Raw genomic sequence first — 23,059 nt, 5'->3', positions numbered from 1 at the left:
GGAGAGATTAAACCCAAGCTTAACTCTAAATCTCATGCTTATTCTAAATGACCATGCGGCCTTCAAGAGACTTAATTTATAAACATTTTTAAGTTTTTCATTTTTAGACCTTTTAATTCAATTATAACAGAATAAATATAACACAGCCACACACACATATACCTCTCCCCACTCACAGGCATCACTATGTAAATCTGATCCTTTAAAGTCAAATGCAAGACTCACATGAATTTCAAACTTCCAGCCACTCACTGCTTCATCTGTAAGAATTTTAGTGAATGATATTGTTAGCCCATCACGGAAAAATCGCTGACATGCTTCACTTTTAACATCAAGGCCTAAGAAAAAGGGAGAAAAATTAATGCAAACAAAATGTTTATCTGGTTGTTTTTACATTGTCCAATATACAATAAAAGGTAATAAATAACTGGAAACTTCACCGACAGCTAACAAATATTTAATTGCATAAAAGTAGATTAACCAAGTAATATTAACACTAACTGAAAATGTTACAAATTATGGCACTAGCCTTAAACACAAAATGGTGATCAGCAGCACCACAAGAAGAGGCAAATTTAAATAGTATTTTGCTCCCTGAAAATAAGTCTTCGACCTTAAAAGCATTTCCCAATTTTTAAAATCTTATTTTGTTCATAAATCATTCATTTAGCATCAATATCCTTATACTATTCTGTGTTTGATCAAATAAAATGAATTATGTCTTGTCTTCCTTATTAGCCTCTCTCAATTATCTCAGTGTCTCTGTTTCTTTATATCTTTGCTTAATTTCACCTCATTTTAGAAAGGCAACAGAGCAATGTGCTTCCAAACAAAGAAAATCTGTAACTCTTAATGACAAAATAAAAACTATTCAATTTGTATATAAAGTATTATTTGATTGATAGTACAAAAGAGATGGTAATTTAAACTTTTAAAAATTTGGAACTTGTTGAAAATAACCGTGGTCTCAGAAAAAAAATATGGTGGAGGGAGGAATACATGTCCACTGAATGTCAATGCTATTAAATGAAATACCATTAATCAGTGTTTATCCATCATTTTACAGTCAGGACTTAGAACATGCTTAGCAAAGAAGTCTTCCAAAATTTGCTGATATGCCCAAAAGAAAGAAAATCAGTATATTGAAGCGATATCTGCACTACTATGTTTGATGCAGCACTGTTCACAATAGCCAAGATTTTGAACCAACTTACGTGTTAACTGATACATGGATAAAGGAAATGTGGTACATATACACAATGGAGTATTATTTAGCCATTAAAAACAAATGAGATCCTGTCATTTCCAACAACATGGATGGAACAAAAGGTCACCATGGTAAGTGAAATAAGCCAAGCACAGAAAGACAAACATCACATGTGCTCACTCATTTGCAGGATCTAAAAATCAAACAATTGAACTCACGGACGTAAAGAATAGTGGGATGGTTAATGGGTACAAAAATTAGAATAAGACCTAGTTACTTGATAGCACAAAACGGTGAGTACAGTAAAAAAATAATTTAATTGTACATTTTAAAATAACTAAGAGAGTAAAACTGGATTGTCTGAAACACAAAGGATAAATGCTTGAGGTAATGGATACTCTATCTACCCTGATGTGATTATTACGCATTGTATGCCTGTATCAAAATATCTCATTACCCCAAAATATATACACCTACTATATACCCATAAAAATTCAACATTTTTAAAATAAAAAAAGATATTTTCTTTAAAAAATTTTGATGAATTAGTGAACGTGTAAAAGAACAAAAAATTCTGAGTGGTGAAAACAACTGTAACCTGTCCGCGTATTGTATTTTCACTTTGGGATATTATTTCTACAAGATTAATGAGGCATAAGGACACGTTCTTTAAACAAAAGAGGGGAATTATTAAAAGATAAACTTTCCCTTGCCATGGAGTTGAACTTAAAGTACTAAACATGTTAATTTTGACAATAATCAGTTTCAATTGTGATAGTGCCTACTGTTAGTTATAACACATCCATAGCTATCCTATTTCAGAAAATGAAATGTTACTGCTTTTTAATCTGCAATATCTTAAACAATGAATTGAAAGTTATTACAATGGTAGTCCTCTGTTAGATAATTCAACTGCACCTAAAGTAGACCAAAGTCATTGGGGGAAAAAAAAGATTAATTCCAGCATTAAGCTTTTTTTCTGGACAACTGAGTAAAAACACCAGATTTCCTTTTGCTGGTTAAACAAAAACTGAGACTTCATCTTCTGATTCTTTAAGAGAAAAATCACACCTTTCCTGTGTATTAATAAAAAAAAAAAAATAGGCTGGGTACAGTAGCTCACGCCTGCAATCCCAGCACTCTGGAAGGCCGAGGTGGGAGGATCACTTGAACCCAGGAGTTCAAGACCAGCCCGGGGAACCAGTCTGTCTCTACAAAAAAAAAAGAAAGAAAGAAAAAAAAAAAGATTAGCTGGGCGCGGTGGCTCATGCCTATAATCCCAGCACTTTGGGAGGCCAAGGCGGGTGGATCACCTGAGGTCAGGAGTTCGAGACTAGCCTGGCCAACATGGTGAAACCCCGTCTTAGTACTAAGAATACAAAAATTAGCCGGGCATGGTGGTGGGCGCCTGTAATCCCAGCTACTCGGGAGGCTGAGGCAGGAGAATCGCTTGAACCGGGGAGGTGGAGGTTGCAGTGAGCCAAGATCACGCCACTGCACTCCAGCCTGGGCAACAAAAGTGAAATTCCATCTCAAAAAAAAAAAAAAAAAAAAAAAATAGTGGGCATGGTGGCGCATGCCTGTATCCCACTCAAGAGGCTGAGGTGGAATGATTGCTTGAACATAGGAGGTAGAGACTGCAGTGAGCCATGATCACATCGCCACACTCCAGCCTGGGTGACAAAGCAAGACCCTATCTTACAAATATGTAAGCAAGACAGTTTATTTCAGAAGTACAATATTAATGAAATGGTAATTTTTACCTGAAGGATTATGAATGAAGATTTTACTAGGTAAAATTTTACTGAGTACAAAGAGCCACACATCCTAATTCACTGTCATTTCAGTAAAGCAGTCAAAGGTCAAGTGTAAATAATTTGTAGACTTACATAGTAATATTTTGAGGACAGAAATGACTCAAGATAATTACAAGGAGGGCAGGGGGCAGATATGTCTGGAGTCCATCATACCATCCATCATTTATAGAGTACTTAATTGTAAAATGTTCTTTTGTATAGTATTTCCCATAACAGATAAGACCCTCAATTAAAAATGTTTAACCTCTGAGTGACAACCTCTTTGCAAATCTGACGAAACAATGAATCCACTCCTTAGAAATACAAATATAAATTTTATGTGACCTCAGAGAGTTCACAAACATCCTTTAAGAACGTCCAAAGGATATGAGCCCCTCCTTGCAAGCTGCAGTATGTGTTTATGATGGAGGAAAACAAATCCACTTCATCCGCTTTTGGGATAAAGTAAAAATACATCTAGTAGCATACATTATAGGAAGCATAAAAACATATAACTTACCTTTTTTACTAAGATCAATAGCAGCTTCTAAAAGCACTTCTAATTCCCCTTTCGGCAAAACTGGAACCACCCATCGAGGCCTAAAAGTTTTACCAAACAAAAACATGCTTAATGGTTGTACACTAAAAGAGGCACTACAAATGAGCTACTAATTATAATTATCTTGCTATGAAAATATTTAATATTAATATTAAAATAATATTAAGACAAGGTTGGCAGATTATCTGCTTTGTGGGACTAAGCACCACCTGATGCCTCTACAAATTTTTACAGGTACTGTCAAAAGATACAGCAATAAGAGAGGGAAGAAAACTAAATTATCTTGATAACTTAGGATATAAAACTATTATAACAATCAAATATTAACTAATTAGGTATCATGGATATTTTTGTTAAAATTCATAGGGAAGTGCTCTTTCAGGATTCAGATCAAAGGAGACATTATGATAAACCTCTTCATTGCCCCGCCACCCCCCCCTTTTTTTTTTGGTAAGAGACAGGGTTGCCCGGGAGCAGTGGCTCACGCCTCTAATCCCAGCACTTTGGGAGGCCGAGGCAGGAGGATCACCTGACATCAGGCGTTCGAGACCAGCCTGGCCAACATGGTGAAATGACGTCTCTACTAAAAATACAAAAATTAGCCAGGTGTGATGGCACATGCCTGTAATCTCAGCTACTTGGGAGGCTGAGGCAGGAGAATCGCTTGAACCTGGGAGGCGGAGGTTGCAGTGAGCCAAGATTGTGCCACTGCACTACAGCCTGGGCAACAGAGTGAGACACCGTCTCAAAAGAAAAAAAAAAAAAGAAAAAGAAAAGAAAAGAGATCAAGACCATCCTGGCCAACATGGTGAAACCCCATCTCTACTAACACAAAAATTAGCTGGGTATGGTGGCACGTGCCTGTAGTCCTAGCTACTCGGGAGGCTGAGGCAGGAGAATCGCTTGAACCCAGGAGGCGAAGGTTGCAGTGAGCCGAGATCACACCACTGCACTCCAGCCTGGTGACAGAGCGAGACTCCACCTCAAAAAAAAAAAAAAGAAAAAAGAAAAAAAGAAAAAAAAAATCATTTGTATTTTTCTCCCCCCTGAGAACTTGCTAATAATATGCAACTTCAGCCTAAGAAGTATTTTATTACCAATCACCAACCACCAGACAAGTATGGAAAAGCAACAAACAATACAACCTTCTGCTATGGTATCACTGCTATAGAGAATGGTCAGGGACCACTATTAAATATAATTTATTATATACCATTACTATAGGCACCTGCCAGAATCACACAATGTATTCTTATAAATATATAATTAAAAACAATGGAATTTATTAATAGGAAAAATATTCAAGATAAATGAAAGCAAGTTACAAAATTATAGTAAGAATCCTCTATTTATAGAAAAATCAATTCATATATGATAGTAAACACAAAGGTAATCTGAAGAATGTATTGATTGTTAACAGTAATTTTTGGCAGGAATATGTGTATGTAAGGGGGAAATTACAGAGAAATTTACCTACACAAAATATTTCTGTTAACGCATACTCATTATTTATGTATTTAGATTTCTTTTTTCAATGCAAAGGATTTCTATTTCCCCTCACATTATGCATTTAATAGTGTTGACTTATTTTTAGAAAATGAAATTTAAAAAAAAACTCAGTAAAGCAAGTGCCTTTAAGAACATGTGTTTTCATTACTTTCCTTTTGGGGAGTGAGGGGGAAATGTGTCACACCTTCCTAGCACTCACTTGTTGAGCCCACAGTCTGGTGAGGATCACAGTCACATGGGATTCCTTGATGTGCTCTTCCCTAGCCTCTTGAAATCTTTTTCTTCCTCTGCACAAAAGCTTAAAGCTTCACTCTCTTGGAGGTTTCCTCTAAATAATCAAAGTGTGTGGGGTGGGATAGGGTGGTTGTTTGTACTATAAGTGTGAAAAATTATATTCTGAACTGTTCCCTGAGATGAAGACCAAAAAAAGGAAACATCTAGGATGGTTAAATAGCTCAAACTAGTCAAGAGTTCACTAGGATCAGGCTCTGAGGAACTCAATGTCCTCATGACCTGATTTACCTCAGGCCATCCCAAAAATTATGAAAGTCATCCAGCAACCAAGAGACCAATGAGAAAAAAACTTCATAAACTCTCCAAGAGGGAAACTGAACATACAATTTTACTTCGGAAACAACCCAACTAGGGTCATCATCATTAATGTAAAATTTTTACTAACACTGTCACTCCCTTTCATTTATTAAATCTATTAAGAATCATGGGTTATAAAGCACTTGGCAGTGACGAAGCTATAAAGACTATTAAGGAGGCAGTGGGGTTACTTTCCTGTCTGCTCTCTTTCTTGGGTGTTACACACCAACTCACCTGTTGATCATGTCATCCAACTTGGCCAAGTCAGTATGTGGAAATGCAGGTTCCTCATCTTCAAGCTGTGGTGGGGCATCACCTTGACCTTGCTCATCTGGGGGAGTTGCCGGGGAATTTTCATTGGAAGAATCAGGCGATGAAGTCTTAATTAAAAATTAAACATTCCACATTTAAGTTTCTATAACATATGTAAAATAGTAATCCAAACACCAACATAGACAAGCATTGCAGATTTAAAAATTTTGTAAATAGCCCTACATATCCATGGGTTCTGCATCTGCAAAGTCAACCAACAACCTTGGATCGAAAATATTCAGAAAAAATTGCCTATGTGCTGAATATGTACAAACTTTTTTGCTTGTCATTATTCCCCAAACAATATAGCATAATAATGATTTATATAGCATCTACACTGTATTAGGCATCATAAGTAATCTAGAGATGATGTGAAGTATATACAGAAAGATGTGCATGAGTTATATTCAAATACTAAACCATTTTATATCAGGGACTTGAGCATACACCAATTTTGCTATCCAAGTGGTAAGAGGTCTTGGAACCAATCCTCCATGAATACTAAGGGACAACTGCATTGTAAATTTTTACAAAAGATAAAATAATTGAAAGTTTATGATATTTCAGGCCATCTCTGTACTACTGTGCTTTAAAATAATTTCATCTAATCCTCAACAACCTAATGAAATATGTTACTGCCATTTAATAGATGAAAAAAACTCAGAAAGTAAGTAGCCCAAGATCACACAGCTCAAATTCTATACTCAGGATTTCTATCAAAGTCTAAATAGTTTGTGTTCTTAATCATAATGTGTACTGCCTCTCTGCTTACATTTCCCATTATATGAGCCATGACAGAAATTATTCCACAAATATGATACATCACATTTTATACATTATAAAGTAATTTATAACTTCTGTTTTTTATTCGAAGGGAGAAAATGTAATTATTCCATAACTTCCCTACACCCAAACCATTATCCAAACAATAATTATTTAGAAGTTCATGATTATGGTTCTTAAATAAGTAACATCACTTTCAACTAACGTGGCTATTTTTCTCTTTCATTCCTCATTTTTAGCATGTCTTTCTCTCCCCCCGCTTTAGCAGTGCATAATATTTTCACAACTAAGTGAATGGACTTTTATGACCTTTACTCTTAATTCAGAAAGCAGGTGGTATTTTCTCTTTCAAAATGAAACTAACCTAAATTTTAAACTGATTTTTATTCATGTGTTCTTGAATTTTCTATTCACTGTAGGCTGATGGCCCTTTAAAAGAAACGGGCCCCTCGCCTTATCATTCAAGCACCTATTTAACAGTTGTAAAATAAAGAGTTGCATAAATAAGCACTTGCACGAAGACAGATGAGTTTACCAGCATTAATATGTTTTACTCACAAAGTTTATACATGAACTCATATGGTCAATTAGTAACTAAATGGTGCACTGTGCAGGTGCTCACAGTAACACAGTAACACTGTGCAGGTGCTCACATAGCTGGTCTCAAGGCACAGGAAACTACAGCACGGAAGTCAAGTGTTACAAGTCCAACAAAAATGTCCGATGTGAAGTATGTAACTTTGGAAGCCTGCTTTATTATTTTTTAACTCCTTGCCCCCTGATATACAGGTAGTTTACACATGCTCATAGAAAATATAAAAAATAAAATTTAAAACACCTGTAATTCCACACCTATAAACACCACCGATATTTATTTCCTTGTAATCTTTAAGAGTAAATAAAAACTGTCCATATATATGTTCAATAAAACTGGAATTATACATAAGTCTCTGTCCTTTTCCATTCAATATATCTAGGTATTCAATTTTTTGATTAAGAATCTTAAAAAAATATTAATGGCCAGATAATATTCCATGAATTAAACAAAATTAAGGGGACGTTTAGTATTTGGTAATTTTTACTGCTAACAAAAATAAACATAGCTGTAATTAATGTTCTCATATATAAACCTTTGTGTTGAACTTCAACTTTTCCTTAGGATAGGATCCTGGATATATAATTACTAGAACAGTATAAACAATTTCTTTGAAGGCCACTGACAAATACTGCCAAATTTCATTACAGAAAATTTGCACCCTCCCAGCAACCACATCCAAGAGTGTTCATCCCACGGTGTCTCTGCCAAGGCTGTTTCATTTATCGAGTTTTACTACATACTAAAGCCTAAAATTCTCTAAGAGAATTTTTTTTAAAGGCATGCTTAAAAAAAATTAAGTGAAAAATCTGATTTTAGAAATTCCCTTTATGCCAGCACATAAAAAGCATATCCAAAAAGTGAGCCCTAAATTGAACAGTGATTAACACTTTGGTTGCTGCTTCTTGGTACAACCGTGTCAGATCTTGTAAAATAAAATCCTAACATTAAAAAGTAGAGAAAAACAAAATGTAAGAGTGAGGGATAATGTAATTTGTTTCATTCCTTTGTTATTTTAAATTACCAGTCATCTTTAAAAATGTAAAGTTTTTAGAAGAAAAAGAACACAATGTAGACATAGAATATTAGGTTGAATATCACAAACCCAAGAGCTCTAAAAATCATCAAGTACACCTTAAAATAAGAGTAAGGTTAAATTAAAGGTTTGATTTTTGTCTAAAGCCATGCAAGTCAGAAACATTGCAAAAGAGGTTAGAATTCCATGGACAATGCAGGTATAAAATGAAAAAGAAAGAGGGAAAGATACTGGAACTCTAACTACTAGCTTCTGGTGTAAAATTAGAAATCTTTAGCATCCAACTCAAACCTCTGACTACGCTTTTAAAAACCTGAATACTGGCTAACAAATTTATGTCACAGGAAGGTCTTAACTCTGTCCAAGACCTGTGACCATACACTTTAATATTTTATGTCTCGAAAATGGGAACTAGAGAGGAAAAGGAATAAAACTGACACATTTATTTGGGGGAGAAAAAACCCCCGACTTGTTCACTTCTCTAAAATGGCAGAGAAAGAAGAAAAAGGAGAGACAGACAGAAGCTCTTTTCTATACTACTTACGATAGAATATCTAATCTGTAATAGCTGGACAATAAGAACTTATCCCCAAATAACAGTATAAAAACTTCAAAATAACACTTTTGCCTAAAAACTTACCTGACTCTACATAAACATGTAATAATTGGAAGCAGCATGTTTGTGATCATTTACACACACCTCAACTTACCTCTTACCTCTATAGAAGGTAAGTTGTGATGTGAGCTGTACATCGTAAGTTTTAATGTTTTGTCATTCAATTTAATACTTCCCAATATAAAACTGTATATATTAGAAAAGACAACTGAAATCAATTATCTAAATTTCCATTTCAAGAAATGAGAAAAAGAACAGCAAACCAAATCCAAAGTAAGCAAAAGGAACAGAGAGAGAGAGAGAGAGAGCGTGCGAGAGAGTGTGTGAGTGTGTGAGTGTGTGTGTGTGTGTGTGTGTGTGTGTGTGTGTGTGTGTGTGTGTGTTGGCGGGAGGGGTGTGGGGGGAGGGAGTAAAGCCAAGAGAGTTGTTTTTAGAAGGTTTAATGACATTGGTAGTGGTATCAGAAATAAGGAGGCATTACCATAGGCCCCAAGACACAAAAAAGATAATAAAAAGGGTCGTTAACAACTTTACCTCAAATTTGAAAATCTAGATGAAATAAACCAATTCCTTGAAAACCATAATTTACCAAAAGACACTAAAAATTAAAAAATTCCTCCACTTAAAAAAAAAAAATGGATCGGCCGGGTACCGTGGCTCATGCCTGTAATCCCACCATTTTGGGAGGCCCAAGGCAGGCGGATCACAAGGTAAGGAGTTCGACACCAGCCTGACCAACATGGTGAAATCCCATCTCTACTAAAAATACAAAAATTAGCTGAGTGTGGTGGGACGTGCCTGTAATCCCAGCTACTCGGGAGGCTGAGGCAGGAGAATCGCTTGAACCAGGGAGGTGGAGGGTGCAGTGAGCCAAGATCGTGCCACTGCACTCCAGCCTGGGCAAAAGAGCAAGACCCCATCTCCAAATTAAAAAATGGATCTTCAATTAAAACTTTTCCATAAATAAAACCCCAGGCCAGATGGGTCCACCAGTAAAATCTTCCAAACAATTAATGAAGAAATAATAAACTTCGCATAAATTCATCCAGAGAACAGAAAGAGATACACCCTATGAGTTTTGAGGCCAGCATAACCTTAATACCAAAATCTATGTTTAGCATTACTTCAATTGATCCTTTTAACAGTCCATGAAGTAGTTACACTATTATTACCCTCATTGTACAGATAAACAAACTGAGGCTTAGAGGTTATATAATTAACCCAGAGTCATAACGCAAGTATGGTACAAAGCTGAAATTTGAACGCTAGGCAACATGACTTGGGTCCATGTTCTTTTTATAATCTTATTGTAAATTGACAATTTACAATTGTATGTATTTATGGGGTAGAAAGTGGTGTCATGATTTATGATGGGTCCAATGCTAACCATAGGCTACACTGAATGATTTAATGCTTTCCCCCTTAGAATTGACACATGGCTTAGTTAATTTTAATGACTGACAGTATAAGCCATCAGAAAAAGACAGACTACATACTCAAGTATTACCATCTACACCACTTGAGCTTTCTTGTTACTATGCAAGACCTATGTTCACTTTTCTTTTTTTTCGGAGATGGAGTCTTGCTCTGTCACCCAGGCTGGAGTGCAGTGGCACCATCTCGGCTCACTGCAACCTCTGCCTCCCGGTTCAAGGGATTCTTCTGCCTCAGCCTCCCGAGCAGCTGGGACTATAGGCACGTGCCACCACACCCAGCTACTTTTTCTATTTTTTAGTAGAGATGGGGTTTCACCATATTGGCCAGGCTGGTCTCGAACTCCTTACCTTGTGATCCGCCTGCCTCAGCCTCCCAAAGTGCTGGGATTACAGGTGTGAGCCACTGCGCCCAATGTGTTCACTTTTGTTAATCAAAACTTAAAATAACAGTTGCTTCACAAATTATTTAGAACATGTTCCATCATTTAGTACCCCAACAGTAGACCCACCAATGTAGGTTTTTTGTTTTTGAGACAGAGACTCGCTCTGTCACCCAGGCTGGAGTATGGTGGCGCCATCTCAGCTCACTGCAACCTCAGCCTCCCAGGTTCAAGCGATTCTCTTGTCTCAGCCTCCCAAGTAGCTGGGATTACAGGTGCATGCTACCACGCCCGGCTAATTTTTGTATTTTTAGTAGAGACAGGGTTTCACCCTGTTGACCAGGCTGGTCTCAAACTCTTGACCTCAAGTGATCTGCCTGCCTCAACCTCCCAAAGTGCTGCGATTACAGATGTGAACCACTGAGTCCAGCCCCACTGTAGCTTTAACTAGTATCTTCAACATCCTACCTGATTCTGTTGGAGGGGGGGCTGAGACTGTCCATCAGGAGCCTGGCCCTGGTTGTCATTCCCTCCGACCGGAGAGCCACGAGTCGTGGCTGTCATACTCGACACAGGGCAGATCTTTGCAATTTTGTCTGCTTATGTAGTTGTCTTGAGAAAAGAAATTATAGTCCACTTATAGAAGATGAAGTACCAGCATTTGTCAGTCTTAAAAAGGTCCAATTCAAGAATAAACCATCTTGCAGAGACCATTGCATAACCTACAAATAGAAAGGGGAAAAAGTAATTGGTTTTAGATATAAAAAACATGAATTATGGAACTGTTCAAATTTAGTATCACCAGTGAATCTAATCAGGAAAAAGGGGCTATACAAACAAGAAGAGAAAGTAAAAAGCTGAAGTTTCATTAATACTACATTTAACTTAAAACTGATCATTGGTACACTGGCCATTATACCAAGAAAACAAACAAATATAGCCTCCTGGAAATGACTCCAAAGGCAATATATCAAAGTACTTAACTGTCATTTTAATTAAATTAAGAAACGGCAAAAACTATCTGTTTTCAATTTGCTGATGCATTCATTATACTGTAAGAATAAGGACAAGAGGTATGAGGGTGGGGTCCCTGGTGAGGGCTCAAGCCTGGACCTGCAGCCCTAAATGAGAACAGGCATTCCTGTTTTCACGCCCAAGTGTTCCCTTTTGGCCTGCCACGCACCCCTATCCCGTGCCCATATAAACCCCAAGCCCCAGGCTCCAAAAGCAGAAGAGTGGCAGAGACGCACAGCAGAGAAGGAGAGAAGAGAGGAAGTGTCTAAAGGTGGAGAGGAGGTTCAAGCTGGGGGCAGTTGGAGATTGGCTGTGAGATAGCCGAACTCCAGGAGAAGATCATCTTCCCACTCCATCCCCTCTCCAGCTCCCCATCCCACTGACAGCCACCTACACCACTCAATAAAATCCCCACATTCACCATCCTTCAAGTCCCTGTGACCTGATTCTTCCCAGACACAGGAAAAGAACTCGGGATGCCCTAAATGCGGAAACCCAAAAAGGCTGTCACACTGACTCTTCTCTGAGCTGTTTAACACTTATGCTGGGACAGCAAGGCTAAAGGAGCATTGTAACACTCCTAGACACTGCTGTGGGGCCGGAGCCCAAAAGCGCTCACCCTGGCCCCTGTACCTGCTCACCTGTGTGCTCCCCTTCCCATAAGAGGAATAAATGAGCCACATCCCTGTCACACATCCTGTGAGGGAGTCAGGGAACTCTCCTGTTTCAGTAACATGTGTACTAAGACAAAGTACAAAGTGATTTTTTAAAACATTTCAAGGCAGGCCGCACAACTAACATTTATCACTGATACTAGGGCATTATAAACGGTTTTTTTAAACTAGCTTCTAAGTACTTTTAACATAAACTTTGACGCTTTGGAGAGAAACATCAGGGGTGCACGCATACAGAGTAAAGACCACGTAAAGATGCAGCAAAAAGGTGGCCACCTGCAAGCCAGAGAAGAAACCAAACCTACCAACACATTGATATTGGACTTCTGGCCTTCAGAATTGTGAGAGAACAAATTTCTGTTAAGCTCCCCGCTCTCTCCACCCCCTACAAACAAAAAACCCTGAAAACCCCCCAAAAACCTCTGGTAAAATTTTAAGAGGGTTCAAACTACATAATACTCCAATACAACTGAATTTGTCAGATGATCTCAGCTCTCTACTTTGGCAAGGTTTTGGCTCCAGCCACTCCTAGAGCCATAACAGGGTTACAAGGCCACAACTGTTTAAGAACAGGGAACTCTTCTTTACAAACTGACCAGCAAACAAGTATAGGAGAATGCTACCAAATCCTCAATTCTATATTCATTAGATCAGTAGCCCTCTTCAGCTACACAATAAAATCACCTGAAGTGATTTTGTTTAAAACACTGATGCCCAGGTTCCTCTCCAGATGAAATAAATTACAATATCTGGGAGTAAGGCCTAGGCATCAGAACTTTGCAAAAAATCTCCCCCAGTGAATGACTCTAATGTGCCACCAGATAGAGAAACTTAACTGATTGGTTCTAACTCACTGGCTCTCAAGAGATTGAGAGAGACTTCCCACAAGCATTGCAAAGTTTCATTTCTAAGTTTTCTAATTATGACCTGGCTTAAGACATTCAAAACCAAATGTATACCATGGTATATAAAACTTACCTGGGGCTTGCTTCTGTAATATTAATACCCAAGTATTTTTCACCAGACACTTAGGTTACCAAGCCACTGCAGGAAGTTTCGAAGTGCTTTGCCACAACTCACTTGATTCTCATACTCAGTCTATGCAGCACAGAAATTGAGTATTATCTCCATTTTACAGAGTCAAAAATAAGAGACAGCAGGGGCTTGCCTAAGTTATGCAGAGCAGACTCTAATTCAGATCTGACTCTAAGACTTCTTCCTCTTCAAGTTCTCTATCATTGTCAAAAAAAAGTTGACGTACATTTTAACCCCCGCCACCACCTGACATACACACAAATTACAGGCAGATTAATGAGGAAAATGTAAACAACTATAGAAAGTGCTAGAGGAATATGTTTAAAATCAGGCGCAGTGGCTCACGCCTGTAATTCTAGCACTTTGGGAGGCCAAAGGCAAGCGAATCACTTGAGGTCAGGAGTTCAAAACCAGCCTGGCCAACGTGGTGACACCCCATCTCTACTAAAAATACAAAAAAAAAAAAAAAAATTAGCCAGGCATGGTGGCTCACCCCTGTAGTCCCAGCTACTGAGGAGGCTGAGTCAGGAGAATCACTTGAACCCAGGAAGCGGAGGTAGCAGTGAGATGAAATGGGGCCACTGCACTCCAGCCTGGGCAACACAGCGAGACCCTGTCTCAAAAAAAAAAAAAAAACTTGACTAAAGCACACACAAAAACTGATTTGTTAAGATATGTTGGCTGGGCGCGGTGGCTCACGCTTGTAATCCCAGCACTTTGGGAGGCTGAGGCGGGCAGATCATGAGGTCAGGAGATCAAGACCATCCTGGCTAACATGGCGAAACCCCGTCTCTACTAAAAATACAAAAAATTAGCCGGGCGTGGTGGTGGGCACCTGTAGTCCCAGCTACCTGGAGAGGCTGAGGCAGGAGAATGGCGTGAACCTGGGAGGCAGAGCTTGCAGTGAGCCGAGATGGCACCACTGCACTGCAGCCTGGGCAACAGAGCGAGACTCTGTCACACACACAAAAAAGATATGTCCTCCTCTAGGCAAAATTCAGAAGCTTCAGGGAGAAGTAGAAAAACAGATATGAAGATAGACTTCTCAAAAAGAAATAGAAGTGACTAATAAATACATGAAATAAGACGTAATTTTAAAATAGAGCTTTTCGCATGTTAGGCACTGTTTGTAGCACCGTAATCCTTACAAATGTATGTAGTAGGAACTAGTATCATCCCTCTTTACAGGTAAGGAAAGGGAGGCACAGAGAGCAAAAGTAAATTACCGTATCAGTAAGTACTAAGTGGCAAAATGGGATTCCAACCCAGGGAGTCCATAGCTCTTAAATGCTACACTAGCCTGCCTCTCAACCTCATTAGTAATTGCGAAAATGCAAATTACAAAACCAAAATTTGTTCCACTGATCAAACTGGCGAAGCAAAACAAAGTTTTAAGACTGATACTATCAAGTACTGGTGAGTCTAAAGACATAGAAGCTCTTTAAATACATAAAGTGGAAAAAAAAATGAAAAGGTCTGATTTAAGCAGTCCCTCTTTCGCTTTTGTTATCCATTTTATACACCCTAAATTACAAAGAGTGTTACGTGAAGCAGACAATTTTCAAAACCTTGAGAAACTTGCATATCATTTTCCTTAGCCACTTTGGGTCTGCTGACAAATTATGTGAATGATTATTTTCTTTTTTGAGACGGAGTCTCGCTCTGTCACCCAGGCTGGAGTGCGGTGTCGCAATCTTGGCTCACCGCAACCTCCGCCTCCCGGGTTCAAGCAATTCTCCTGCCTCAGCCTCCCGAGTAGCTGGGACTACAGGCTCGTGCTGCCACACCTGGCTAATATGTGAATAATTATTTTCTTGGCACTCAAAATATTAGCTAACCAATTCAACTTTATTCTTGTCTACTTCAAATCTGCTCCAGTTTCTTCTTTTTCTTGTCCCTCAGCCTGGAGTCATGATCCCATTGTATACCCTCTCCAAGGGATGATGCTCCAATCATCATCATCCCCAATCAATCTTTTCCCAGCCTGTGCTTGAATCTTCCCTACTGAAAATCACCAGTGTCTGCCCTTCCCTTTTCCCACAAGTCATAAGACTGTCTCCATTTCCCCTTTTTCTTTCTTTTTAAATAAATGTGATGAAGACAAAGTAGGTAAGTTGTAAATTTTGGGTTTTTTGTTGTTGTTGTTTTGAGACCCAGGCTGGTCACGAGATCCTGGGCTCAAGCAATTCTCCTCCCTGGCCTCCCAAAGTGCTAGGATTACAGATGTGAGCCACCATGCCCCGCCCATCTCACCTTCCACTTTGTCCATTCTCTCTCATCACCTGGCTCCATCCAAAGCTACTAAAACTAAAACTGCTTTAAGCCAGAAGGTCTTAATCGAGATGTAGGGATGGGCTTCAAGATTAATTCCCCTAAAAAATTACATACAAAGCTTTTGAGTATGTGCATTAGGGGACGCATGAGAAGAAGGTCCACAGATCAATGTTCTACTTACTGACAAATCAAATAACTGCTTCTCAATATTCATCCTGTTTGCCCTCTTCTCATCATTAGACACTGACCACCTCTCCCTTCTTGAAACTCTGAGCTTCCTTGGCTTATATAATCCTGGACTCCAGGTTTCCCATCCACTTCTCTTCCAAGGAAAGGGGTAGAGTGGCAGTTCGTACAGTTCTTAACATTGAAACTGAGATGAAAACCACTAGAGAGTTGGCTCTACACGTCTAGAATTCAGGCAAAACTTGGGAATCTTGAACACAGATTCAACTATTCACAAAAGGGTAGGAAGAGATGGATTCATCAGCACCACCTGGGAGTCTGTTTTTTTTCCCGAAAATAAATACAACCTCCACTCCCTACCATCTCCTCCTGAGAGTGATGAGGTTAGCAACTATATATTCCCAAGTGTGGGGCAAGTAGGGGGCCAGGGAGATCACCTTGTCTACTAAGCCAATACTGTGTCTCTTTTAAAAGTCTTTCCAGGAAGCAATCCAAGGACGAACAAAATGTGGTACCTATGTTCAGTGGATTATTTAGAATTTTTTAAAAAGAAAGGAAATTCTGACAGGTGCTACGATATGGGTGAACCTTGAGGACATCATGCTAAGTGAAATAAGTCATTCACAAAAGAACAATACTGCATAATTCCACGTACACGGGTACCCAGATTAGTCACACTTGTAGAGACAGAAAGTAGAATGATGGTTGCCAGGGGCTGGGGGGATGGGGAGTTATTGCTTAAGGGGTACAGCGCTTCAGTTTGGAAAGAAGATTAGTTCTGGAAATGGATGATGGTAAGCATCCCACAATGTGAATGTACTTAATGCCACTGAACTGCAAACTTAAAAATGGTTAAAATCAGCCGAGCACGGTGTTTCACGCCTGTAATCCCAGCACTTTGGGAGGCTGAGGCAGGTGGATCACCTGAAGTCAGGAGTTCAAGACCAGCCTGACCAACATGGTGAAACTTGTCTCTGCTAAAAATACAAAAATTAGCTGGGCGTGGTGGCGCACACCTGTAATCCCAGCTACTCGGAAGGCTGTGGCAGGAGAATCGCTTGAATCCGGAAGGCAGAGGTTGCAGTGAGCCGAGTTGGTGCCACTGAACTCCAGCCTGGATGACAGAGTGAGACTCCGTCTCAAAAAAGAAGAAAAAAGGGCCGGGCGTGGTGGCTCATGCCTGTAATCCCAGCACTTCTGGAGGCCAAGGTGGGCGGATCACGAGGTCAGGAGATTGAGACCATCCTGGCTAACACGGTGAAACCCCACCTCTAATAAACATACAATAGCGGGCGCCTGTAGTCCCAGCTACTCGGGAGGCTGAGGCAGGAGAATGGCGTGAACCCAGAAGGCAGAGCTTGCAGTGAGCCGAGGTCGCACCACTGCACTCCAGCCTGGGCAACAGAGCAAAACTCCGTCTCAAAAAAAAAAAAAAAAAAGAAGAAGAAAAAAAAAAAAAGGTTAGAATGGTAAATTTTATGTATATTTTCCCACAGTAAAATTGTATATATAGAGTACTCACTGTTCCCTTACCTTGCAGTTCTTTTAGCATTTGGAGATCATTTGAGCTAAAATACCTCAAAATTATATTCTCATATTTTTATGCACAATATCCTTCCATCTATATGAATTCAGTAACCATCTATACACAAATCAGAAATACCTGGCAAAAGTCATGGTATAAATTATTCTAGACAAAAGTATTATGTGGATAACTAAGGGACTATCCCTTTAAACAAAATAACTAAGATAAATGGGAAAAGCGGCAGTGTGAAACTCCTCTCTCAAAACACCTTTCTCTAAAACCACAGAACTAAATCATCTTCTGCTTATGACAGGACACTCAATCAGCAAAAGCCTCAAGCTGCTTGCTATCCCTATCTCTTATATGGTCTCGCCTTTCTAGCTCTTGGTTTCTGTTTCTTCTACCCGACAAGCTGTCCTCATTTCTATATTTCCGGTATTGCTGAGCAGGTATGTCAGGTCTCAGCATAGCATATTCTGCTGCATCTCTCTACTACCACATAAGAATTTGATCCCTTTCCCTCAGCACACTAAGATGCAAGATAAAGAGCAGGAAATAGGCATGGAGCAATTAAAAATAATTTCTGGATTCAAACATAACTCATTCAAAATCCAACTTCTGTCACTTACAATCTGCCTATCTTAAAAAGAAAGTAACAACCTCTCTCATTCTTTTTCCAGGTATTTAAAATTGAGATGCTATTACCCACACAAAAAAAAGAAAGCCATGAGAATTGCTTTAATAAAAGGAGTCTCGCAAATAGCAAGCACAGTAATTCTCAAAAAAATGTAAATTTTCTTTTCCCTTTCTACAATGTACTGTGCAGAGTTCCTAAATATTTCAGGAATGAATCTGAAAATATTGCCTTCAGATATAATTTGGAAAGGTTTGAGTGGGGGAAAAAAACTTATCACAGATACAACTAAGTTATCCAAGAATAACACCACTACTTTTCTTAATAAATCCTATTCAATACTCAAGTGGTGGAAACAGCTGGGAATCACACAGCTTTGCCTGATTTCAAGTAGCAGTCTCACAACTCTAAAAGAGCCTGTTTTTTATGTCACAGAGATTTAGGCATACCTAGCAGGGCTAGAACAAGCTCTCTACCAAGTCAAAGCAGCAGTATCCTACACACAACTGAACAACTTAGTAATTATTCAAATCATTCACTATTTGACACAGTAACAATTACTTTCTATAGGCATGCTCAAATACAATGAATCACAGTGTGAAAATTTACCACATGAAGTTTTACGCTTTATTTCATAAAAACAAAATTATTATACAAACAGAAGCATCTTTAATTTTCTGCAATGGGAAATACAACCAAAATGGTGATTTGATTGCCTCTACGACACACAACACATTTTCATATTCAAACTTAGCATCCTAACATCTTCCACAATGGGAAAAGCATCACCTTTACCTAGATAAAGGCTGGACTGTATTAAGTAATCTAGTACTCCATAAACAGCAAACCATTTACTTTAAACTTTGCAGAACTGAATTTCTCCAGCAGCTTTCACACAGGGCCTTAATACCAGAGAAATCCCTTTTAGGACAAAGAATTATCCTTTCTTACCCAGTCATTATCCCAACTCTGCTAAAATTTGCCCTATGTTCCAGAATCTCTCTCCTTTTATACAGCACGTTGAAATCCTCTGATTCTATATATGATCCTAGGATACTTAAGATTTGCTTCTCTCAATTTTTCTTTTCATCCAAAAAAAAGGTGTTTAAATAAAAACTCAAAGCTTAGTCATTCAAAAATTGTGTACTGAGCATCTGCAATGGGCCACATATTGTTCTAATCATAGGAGAATATATGGAAGTACACAGTGCATCAAATATCTCTGCTTTTGTGGAACATTACAGACTGGGGATAGAGACAATAAACAAGCAACAGCAACTCCAACCCCCTACCAGATTATTTCCTTTACTGGACATCAAAGTGAAATGAGTTTCTTAGAAAACAATTTGATAGATCATCCTTAAGCTCAAACATGGAAATTATCTTGACTTGGAAATTATCTTGACTTGTGAATTTTGCCTATTCCGGTTTTATGTACCAACAATCAAAGGGAATTACTTCTCTTCCTTTCAAATTTCTATGTTTAACCGACATCTATAACCCTTGTTTTTCCATTCTTAAAATATTTGACTCACTAGAGACAAGAGACCTAACTGTACAACACAAGCTATACTTAGCCTTCACCAGCAGAGGGCGCCAGACCTCACTACTTTTTTTTTCTTTTTTCTTTTTTTTTTTTTTTGGAGACGGAGTCTTGCTCTGTTGCCCAGGCTAGAGTGCAGTGGCACAATCTCGGCTCACTGCAACCTCTGCCTCCTGGTTTCAAGTGATTCTCCTGCCTCAGCCTCCCAAGTAGCTGGGACTACAGACAGGTGCCACAATGCCGGGCTAATTTTTGTATTTTTAGTAGAGATGGGGTTTCACTATGTTGGCCAGGCTGGTCTAAAACTCCTGACCTCGTGATCCACCCGCCTCGGCCTCTCAAAGTATTGGGATTACAGGCATAAGCCACTGCGCCCGGCCCATAAATAACTTTTGATTCCTCAGAAACTTAACTACTAACAGCATACTGATGACAAGAAGCCTTACTGATCATAAAGAGGCGACTAACATATTTTGTTACATGTATTATAATACTGTATTCTTACAATAAAGCAAGCTAGAGAAAAAAAGAAACTCAGAAGGGGTGGTGACTCACACACCTGTAATCCCAGCACTTTGGGAGGCTGAGGCGGGCGGATCACTTGAAGTCAGGAGTTTGAGACTGGCCTGGCCAACATGGTGAAACCCCGTCTCTAATAAAAAATGCAAAAAAAATTAGCCAGGTGTGATGGTGTGCACCTTTAATCCCAGCTACTAGGGAGGCTGAGGCAGAGAATCGCTTGAACTCGGGAGGTGGAGGTTGCAGCGAGCTAAGATCGCACCACTGCACTCTAGCCTGGGTGACAGAGTGAGACAGTCTCAAAAAAAAAAAAAAAAAAAAAAAAGAAAAGGGGAAAAAAAAGGAAAGAAGAAAATCAGAAAATGTATTTATAGTACTGTACTGTTTTTACCAATAAAGTAAGATTACATCATCTGTTTACAAGATCAATCATCTGAAATGGCGGACAACCACAGCTGCAGACCTCAGACCTCAATCTATGGTACCTATCAAGCAATTCAACTTTTTCTTATAAGAAACTTTGCAGAACATTATAACGTCATGACTTTTCTCTGCTTCTTGGGAGCCCGTTCGCCAGCACCACTAGTGGCACTTCATGAGTCCCGTAATGTTATTCAAGGTTTATGGTATTGCACTAAACATGATGAAAAATACATGAGAACATGAGAGATCATTTTTTACTACGATAGACCATTTACTGGAGAGATGAACTGCTCATGCAGAGATTAGCGTCACATATTTTCATCGGATACTTACAACAAACTCATCGCAGTAGCAAAAGGAGATGGCTATGAAATTACAGTAGTAGAGAATGTACTAGTTAATTTTATGCAGTTATGACTTAATCCATCTTTACATTTGTTCACATTTCTCTCAACTGCACGTGGCACCACATGTGGTCTATAAAAACGTTTGTGTGCATTAAGTTTTGATAAATGTTAAATTTATAATAGATTTATGTATATTTTATGGTAGTAAATAGATTATCTACATGTATTTTACGTGTTCATGACACACCTTTCTTAATTTTTTCAGTATTTCCAAGCTATGCAGTTTATCCTGTTTTTTTTCAAATTGTCACAAATCTCCAAAATATTTTCCAATATATTTATTGAAAAAAATCTGCAGTGAAAGTGGACCACACAGTTTGAACCCATGTTGTTCAAGGGTCAACTATATACTGATTTAAAATTATAATGTGAACGTATAAATCAATTGTTTCATGTTTATTACAATCCAGTAAGCAGCATCTTTTCAGCTAAGCTTTCTTTCAAAATGCCCACCATTTTAGAGTACAAAAATACTTATTTTTGGCCAGGCGCGGTGGCTCATGCCTGTAACCCCAGCACTTTGGGAGGCCGAGGCGGGCAGATCACAAATCGGGAGATGGAGACCATCCTGGCTAACACGGTGAAACCCTGTCTCTACTAAAAATACAAAAAATTAGTCGGGCATGGTGGCGGGTGCCTGAAGTCCCAGCTACTCGGGAGGCTGAGGCAGGAGAATGGTGTGAACCCGGGAGGCAGAGCTTGCAGAGAGCAAGATCGCACCACTACACTCCAGCCCGGGCGACAGAGCGAGACTCCGTCTCAAATAAAAACAACAACAAAAAAACTTATTTTAAGCCAAGTTTAGATCTTTTTGAATTTTTAAATTGAACATGCTGTTGCTATGACAGATTCAATTCTGTTTTTAAAGACAAAATTTTAGTGCATTGTTGTCTAGAAGAAAAAGTAACCTACACAGCAGTTTTTCTACCACAGCATGAGAAAGGACACTAAAATAAGGTTATCACAGGTTTGACACACTTCTATGGACACAGAGAAATTGCCAAAAAACAAAAACTGTATAAAGCAGAACACAAAATAAAAACAGCAAACATTAATAGCTTATATGCTGGACTTCAAGGGTTCTTTTGATGCCTCAATCGAAAACACATGAAATGTGAGTGAAAATAATTATTAAGGGGATAATCTTGACTCTAATATTTTTAGGTAATCTCATTTGCAAACATTACTATTTTAACTATTTAATTGCTTATAATTACTTGTAGCATACACCTCACAATCAATTATATTTAGACACTATGGTCCATAACCACCCTGTGGGCAAGGCGAAACAGGTCTCAGTATTTATGCTAAAGATTTTTTTTCTTTTGTGGACTTGTTGGTTCCATTCCATTCAAAAGTTCTCTGTGGCTCCTTTCCAGTTCTTAGTTTGTATATTATTCTTGAAAAGTTTTAAGTACTTACTTGTGTATCAAGCACAACAGTAGGTGCTTTATTTGTATAATCTCATTTAATCATAATACCTATCTCATACAGCCATCAGTCCAATTTAACAGACATAAATAGAAGCTAAGAGATTAAGTACACTGAGCTTATACAAGATCACAATAATTTCCGTTAAGACTCTAAAACCCTTGGCTCTTCCAACTATACCATGAAGGTTCTCTACAGAATCTCTGTTGTTCTCTATAAATTCAAACGGGGAGAAAAGGAAACAACAGGGAAAAGGGATTGAGCTTTCTTTTGAAAGCAGTGACTGTCAGGCCTGCATCCATTCCTACCATTGTTTTGTTCTTTTGGTATTAAAAATCATCGCTATGAGTTTTACTGAAATGCAAAATATGTCATAGCACTGCTTAAAAATCTTCAAAGACTGGCTGGGCGGCGTGGCTGACGCCTGTAATCCCAGCACTTTGGGAGGCCAAGGCAGGCAGATCACCTGAGGTCGGGAGTTCGAGACCAGCCTGACCAACACGGAGAAACCCCATCTCTACTAAAAATACAAAATTAGCCGGGCATGGTGGTGCATGCCTGTAGTCCCAGCTAC

General features: G+C 38.8%; 1 protein-coding gene across 4 annotated transcripts in view; it reads right to left on the bottom strand.

Annotated features, from left to right (window-relative positions):
* USP9X (ubiquitin specific peptidase 9 X-linked) overlaps window positions 1-23,059 on the bottom strand; it is a 147,807-nt gene that overhangs the window by 98,088 nt on the left and 26,660 nt on the right. For all 4 annotated transcript variants that reach the window (XM_008968336.6, XM_008968337.5, XM_003815368.7 and 1 more), the window contains exons 2-5: window positions 11,289-11,542; window positions 5,897-6,042; window positions 3,524-3,603; window positions 226-338 (exon numbers count right to left, since the gene is read on the bottom strand). In XM_008968336.6, the coding sequence (XP_008966584.1) occupies window positions 226-338; window positions 3,524-3,603; window positions 5,897-6,042; window positions 11,289-11,384 (435 nt within the window). In that variant the 5' untranslated portion in view covers window positions 11,385-11,542. The remainder of the gene's footprint in view (window positions 1-225; window positions 339-3,523; window positions 3,604-5,896; window positions 6,043-11,288; window positions 11,543-23,059) is intronic.

This window comes from Pan paniscus, chromosome X, assembly GCF_029289425.2.
Source record: "Pan paniscus chromosome X, NHGRI_mPanPan1-v2.0_pri, whole genome shotgun sequence".
NCBI classification, from domain to species: domain Eukaryota; kingdom Metazoa; phylum Chordata; class Mammalia; order Primates; family Hominidae; genus Pan; species Pan paniscus.
This window is presented reverse-complemented; position numbering and strand designations above follow the sequence as displayed.